Source organism: Conger conger, chromosome 4 (genome assembly GCF_963514075.1).
Source record: "Conger conger chromosome 4, fConCon1.1, whole genome shotgun sequence".
NCBI lineage: Eukaryota > Metazoa > Chordata > Actinopteri > Anguilliformes > Congridae > Conger > Conger conger.
The window spans coordinates 42,681,838-42,688,866 of record NC_083763.1 but is presented as its reverse complement, the minus strand read 5'-3'; the positions used below and the strand labels follow the sequence as shown (position 1 = coordinate 42,688,866).

General features: G+C 40.6%; 1 protein-coding gene across 1 annotated transcript; it reads right to left on the bottom strand.

Annotated features, from left to right (window-relative positions):
- Window positions 1-3,837: 3,837 nt before the first annotated feature.
- si:ch73-389b16.1 (uncharacterized) lies at window positions 3,838-6,769 on the bottom strand. Its single transcript, XM_061240757.1, has 2 exons — window positions 6,501-6,769; window positions 3,838-5,292 (listed from the first exon to the last, which is right to left on the bottom strand). The coding sequence occupies exons 1-2, from the start codon at window positions 6,637-6,639 to the stop codon at window positions 5,075-5,077; spliced, it is 357 nt and encodes a 118-aa protein (XP_061096741.1). The 5' UTR covers window positions 6,640-6,769; the 3' UTR covers window positions 3,838-5,074.
- Window positions 6,770-7,029: the final 260 nt, after the last annotated feature.

Genomic DNA, 7,029 nt, shown 5'->3' with positions numbered 1-7,029 from the left:
TGGTTCGATCTAATGTGGCTGCCACAGATTTCCAAAAGCAACAGCGATGACCTGGTCCAGAGAGATCTTTTCACAGAAAATGATGTGGACATAGCGGAGGAAGAGTCAGCATCAATAGAAGATTAGTCTTAAATGCATATTTTGAACACGTGAAATCTAATTTTATATATGAAAATCTGGACTTAATTAAATTGCCTAAATTTGTTTGCCTTCCCTTTGTTACTTCAGTACTGGAATGGAACACACTTCTCAATGCAGCGCAATAATTGCTAATTTCCAAGAATTTACTGTATATGCACCAAACAGACCACTGCACACGAAGGCCACAGACACTTCCCCATCCCATGGACTTTTATCATGGATGTTTCCATCAGGTCAGTGTTGGATGGCGAGGAGTGTCTGTAGCTCTTCGACTTTATAATCAAATAAAACCTTTATAATAAAAGAATATACAGTACTGTGCAAAAGTCTAAGGCACCTGTATAACATTCTGTACAGATAAGATTCTTTCAAAACTAATTCAATGAAAGGTCCTAATTAAACGTACTGAACATTGTACACTACATTTAATTTGGTAGAATACTTAAAAACTGAATCAAATCAATATTTTTTGTGACCACCCTTCGGTGTTAAAACTGCATTACTTCTCTGAGACAGCCAACGCTGTCCTGCAGTTCTATAAGACAATCAGCAGGGAGGTTGTTCCAAGCATGTTGGAGAATTTCCCACAGTTCTTCTGCAGACTTTGGTTGGCTCCTTATTTCTGATCTCAGGCATCCTTGATCAAGTTTTTGAGTAAAAAGTACTCAATTGCTTACAGTGATATGTAAATTTTTTTAATTAAATACACAAATGTATCTGTAAAAATTAAATCTTTTGGAAAATGAATATTTGGAAATCTCAAATATGTCCTTGTATACTAACACACACACAAAAATAAACATATATATAATAAAGTCTAGGGTGCCTAAGACTTCTGCACAGTACTGTTTATTTTAGACATGGATATTATATGACAGCTCCGGGCCTGGGTTTCGCGCTCTGGTTATAAAGTTTTTGCATGCAGCATTCAATTAAATAGGATGATAAAGAATATGCCACAGGCAGGAGTGGGAACAGAAGACATGGACTCCAATTCCCCGGGGCGTTCTTCGCAAGTCCACGTGACGCAACATGAAAAACAGATTAATGCCTTGTAGGCCTGTTCTCTCCGTTCTATTATAATCGCGCCTGCGTATTGGGAGGTCATGTGTTGGAATCATTGCTGCCGATCCCCAAGGCACAACCAAGTAGCTCATAATGTATTTACTCAGCCAGTGTACACTCAGTGATCTCTTCATTAGTTAGACCTGTACACCAGCTTGTTAATGCAAATATTTAATCTGCCAGTCATGTGGCAGCAACTAAATGCATAAAAGCATACAGATGTGGTCAAGAGGTTCAGCTGTTTTTCGGACCAAATGTCAGAATGGGGAAGAACTGTGATCTAAGTGACCGTGGAATGATTGTTTGTGTCAGAGTGGTTTGCGTATCTCAGAAACTGCTGATCTCCTGGGATGTTCATACACGGCAGTCTCTTGAGTTTGCAGATAATGGTGCAAAAACAAAAAACATCCAGTGAGCAGCAGTTTGGCAGGCCAAAATGCCTTGTTAATGAGACAGTTCAGAGGAGAGACTGGTCGAAGCTGATAGGAAGACAACAGTAATGCAAATAACCACGGTATGCAGAAGAGCATCTCTGAACATACTATCAACATCCACTGTCGGTTTGGAAGAGCGCAGACAAGCACGTGCTCTATTCTGAAGCATGTGATGTCAGCCCCTGGTTTTACTTCACTGTGGTTTACAAGGATGGAGCCAATTATCTGTCACCTTGTAGGGCTTTCAGCTACAGTTCGTCGGGTTTATGTCTTAACACAGAAGCCTCACGGGGATGGTGTAAGTGATTTTTTATTTCGTGTCATGTGGGACAATGATGTATTACTTGTGAGAGCAATTATGGGAAAATGAGTCTGTTGTTGCTTCATGACACACCTGTGAGTTAGATAAGCCAGCCTATGATGGCCGTCATAGCAACTACAGGGGCGCAGGGGCCTTCCACATGACAATTTATTTTCCTGTTACCACCTCTCACAGTAAAGGTTTAGGACTCCTCCAAGGCAACAAACATGAATATGAATGAACATATTACTATTTATATAAATATTACTGGACACTGGAGTAATCAGATACTACCCATTACAGTACATATGTGTTTCTTGGCTTGCAATTTCTTGATCCTGATAACCATAAGACAATGTTTGTGTGGTTTTAAATACTAAAACCAATCTCTATCCAGTTTTACATTTCCATTCTCCAGTGCCTCTCATGACAGGAACTGGCAATTTAAGTGACTGTGTCTTTAAGGCTCACATAGATCAATGAATCTCTGTTCTGATTGCCTGGCTAGCTCCAACAAACTGAACGCTGTCTGTGCCGAGTGCAGGGATTTACTATATTACAAGATTACTAAACCTTATTTAGCCTAATAAAAAAAAAAAACATTGAAATATGAGAGTAAATGTATAGGACTAAAAGTATATCGTTTACCTATATGTTTGAGCATAACATAGAATCTGTGTTGTTTACTAAATACGGTCTTGCGTCTTCATTTTTATCCGCAAATGCCAATATTTCTAGCTGTGGCGCACGCCGCATGTCATAAAAACATCATTCCAGCCAGTTGACAAAAGCTGGCAATCTTGTTTAAAACCCATCTCCTGCTGTATTTTGTTTAATTTCGTAATTTTTCAAAAGGTAATTTTTAAAAAAAAGTGAAGATTCTAATCAGATCTAAGTTGAGCAATTAACGTGAACGTTACGTTAGACAGCAAGAAGGTTGGATTTTATCTTCCCAACTTTATCTACACTGTAGTCTGTTCCTTCTCAACCGTAGGATCAAGAAAGCCTTTATGTATCTTAACAAAATTAGTCATTTTAGTAATTATGTGACGTGCTGTGCAATAGCCTATGCTCCTTTCTGGTTGTATGTTTCTCCTGTTTTTATCGGATCACTCTGGTGTTCCTTCATCTAGAGATTGGTCATGGTTCTTTTGTTGCGCATTATTACGTTTTTACAGATTATCCTATTAAAACGGTGGTGCCGCAATCATGTTCATTTAGTTACTCTGAAATTCTACGACCCCACTGCTGTAGGCTACCCACAACTCCAATCAAAATATAGAAGTCTTAATAACGTTTTTACAAAAACGTATTATTCAAACTTTAATCCTTCTTGCTAATTATTATTATTATTATTATTATTATTATTAGTAGTAGTAGTAGTAGTAGTAGTAGTAGTAGTAGTATATATATCGCTAAAATGCAGGATTTAATACTTTTTTTTAAAAAAAACCTTAACCCGCTAAAACTTTGGCCATATCGGTCAAACACCCACCATGTGCAAAGAACGATCCTTAAATGAGTGGATGCATTGATCCTTCAAACAGTGCTTCTGGGTTAGGGTTATATTTGTATACATACTCATATTCTGATAATTGTGTTGATTACCATGCAATAAGGCCTCAAAAATGTGTGAATGACAAGAATATGCCAGTATTTTTGACAAAAGAGAATGCAATGTATGGTGTATTTGTTTGAAATTATTTCTTAAGAGAACAAAGTTGCACAATAAATATACATCTTACTGTTTCCAGTGTAAAGACTAATAACATATTTGATTACTGTTGAGATGTTGTTGGTCCACATTCAGTGTTTCACATTTATCAGCGAAAAAAGACAATCTAGGGAATTAATTTTGTGCTTTACCGTCAGAGGCAATAAACTGCTGAGAACAGCTCACCCAAACCCAAAATGTTTATCAATGAATACAGACAGATAGGTAAGTATAAACAGCGGTAAACAACAGAGACTGCAACTGGAAATCGTGTAGTATCTGGTACATAGACCTCAACCACGATATACATGCTAAGATATGGCTGCCATTGTTCCATCCTTTTCAAAGCAAAAATTCTGAAATGCTTTTCACTAACATCTGTACAGTCATTCAATTGAGCCACTTAGCCTTTTGCATACTCTGGTCCATTTTCAGCCCTGTAGGGCAGCAAAAAGTAAGGGGAGAGGTGGTGGTGGAGCGGCTTAGAGAAGGGGAGCTACCATGAGGATGCTATGGCTGGGCAGAGCGCATACTTAGAGAACTGTAGAGTGGGATGGAGAGAACGGCAGTGTGTGTTTGTGTATGTGTATGCTGAACATTGTGCGAGCTCTGTGTGTATCTGTGTGTATGTGTATGCTGAATGTTGTGTGAGCTCTGTGTGTGTGTATGTGTGTGTGTATGTGTGTTTGTGTGTGAGCTCTTTGTGTGTATGTGTGTGTTTGTGTATGTATGTGTGTTTGTGTGTGAGCTCTTTGTGTGTATGTGTGTTTGTGTGTATGTGTGTGTGTTTGTGTGTGTATGTGTGTTTTTGTGTGTGTGTCTGTGTGTGAGCTCTTTGTGTGTATGTGTGTGTGTGTGTTTGCGTGTGAGCTCTTTGTGTGTATGTGTGTGTGTGTTTGTGCGTATGTGTGTTTGTGTGTGAGCTCTTTGTGTGTGTGTGTGTGTGTGTTTGCGTGTGAGCTGTGGGTGTATGGGTGTGTTTGTGAGCTCTTTGTGTGTATGTGTGTGTTTGTGTGTGTGTTTGTGTGTGAGCTCTGTGTGTGTATGTGTGTGTTTGTGTGAGCTCTGTGTGTGTATGTGTGTGTTTGTGTGAGCTCTGTGTGTGTATGTGTATGTGTTTGTGTGTGAGCTCTTTGTATGTATGTGTGTGTGTGTGTTTGCGTGTGAGCTGTGTGTGTATGTGTGTGTGTTTGTCTGTATGTGTATGTGTGAGCTCTTTGTGTGTGTGTATGTGTGTTTACGCGTGAGCTCAGTGTGTGTGTTTGTGTGTGCGTGTGAGCTCTTTGTGTGTATGTGCGTGTATGTGTGTGTTTGTGTGTGTATGTGTGTTTGTGTGTGAGCTCTTTGTGTGTATGTGTGTGTGTGTGTGTGTGTGTGTGTGAGCTCAGTGTATGTATGTGTGTGTGTGTGCTTGCAGGCTCACCGGAGCCCGGCGGCCAGTTTCTCCATGGCGGCCTTGCGCTCCTCTGCGTTCTGCTGTGAGCGGCGGAGCACGTTCCGCAGCTCTTGCAGGTGGTCCAGCGTGTCTACCAGCTCCCCGCGCACGGTCTTCATCTGGCTCTCCAGCAGCATGGTGCGGTGCAGGGAGTTTCGACGGTCCCTCTTGCTGCGCTGCACCTTCTGCTCCAGGTCCAGCACTGAACGAACATGCAGAACTCGATAAGGACCATATGCTTACACACGTCGGGCTAGATGCAATCAGACATCTATAGCTTGTTTAAGGGCATGTGCAATTAAATCAAGCCCTGCTGATTAATCCTGTGCTTTATCTCCATAAAGTCTGATTTATTGCGAGATGAAGTAAAAGCACAGAATGATATCTTGCTACTTAAAAATTAATTAATTAAATATATTTGGCAGACGCTCTTATCCAGAGCAACATACAGTTGATCAGACTAAGCAGGCGACAAACCTCCCCTGGAGCAATGCAGGGTTAAGGGCCTTGCTCAAGGGCCCAACGGCTTATTGAGGCTACACCGGGGATCGAACCACTGACCTTGCGTGTACCTTAATCACTACACTACAGGCCACCCAAATTATTTTAGTTTTGTTTAATTTGATTATATCACCAGGACAAGGCTTTGATTGTGATACAGATATAACTAAATATATTAATCTACCACAGCGTAAAGAGACAAAGATTTGGATGTCATTGCTTGTGCAGTTTTATGAATTGCTTCATTTTGTTATCGACAAACTTGTGCACTGGACAAACCATGGACCTGTGCAACTGAGATTTGGAAATGCAGAGTATTATAGATATATACTGTAAAGTCATCTTTCTTTCTACATGGTTAACATGGCAGAGAAAAAAAGCCTGTGTCTTTCAGGTGTATTAGTAATTATCTCGGTATCTACTAAAAATCATTCAACATTGAACACTTCAGAATTCTACCAAATATCACATAGCCAAAATGGTTAATTCTATGGTTAGCAGTTACAGGAACACTGGAAGGGAGTGGATGAGAAAGAGCCTGTCACATCATGTAACATTCTGAAATGCATTCATCTGCCAAATATAGTCCATGTATTAAACAATGTCAGGTACACTCATGCACTCATAGAACGTTCCACTGTATATTCATATAGCATTTAGTATTTTGTACTAAACTTGAATAAAAAATCATAACTTCACAGCGACTTCTGAATTTGGCAAACTGTAGTTGCAAAGACAAAAAAAACATTTGCATGTAAATGGAAGTGAAGGATAAGGCCTACATTTTGAATACTGGATTTAATCAAATTGAAATTAGAACATTCTGGAAATAAAGTGAATGAGGCAATAAAGGCTGGCCATAATAATGACCACACTCATCAAGACCTATATTGCCCCTTCTAGCCATACCCATCTCAGACTTCCGGTCAAGTAGGCTCCCAGACCCCTGTTTCTTCTCCTCTGCCTGGCTGAGCCGGGAGGCCCTGGCACCTCCATCCGGACTCGGCTCCTGACCCAGCTCCACTGCTTCGACCCGGCCTTTGCTCATTTCCACTGTATGCCACCTGTGGAACGTTGGGACCAAACACTATGCAGACCGGGCTTTCTCCAGCAGCTGCTTGATTAAAACACCAGTAGAAGGTCCTTGCTTTCTACCTTCAGTCAGGAGTCCGGGAGTGTATCCCTCATTCTCTGTCACGCAATGGGGAGGACGGTTGATTATATACCCGTCCCAAGGCTGAAAATGGCACAGTCGCGTAACAAATGGTCACAGTGTACAGAGCCTACTTTCAGTTCAAGTCATGAGATTTACTTGGCTGCCACCCTGCAGCTATTTTTCACATAATATTTTTCACTCCAGCTCTATAATTGGGTTCTGCACAGATGCTGAAGGCTGGCTTGGTAACTACAACAAAAGCTGGCGTTCAACCTTTTCTGA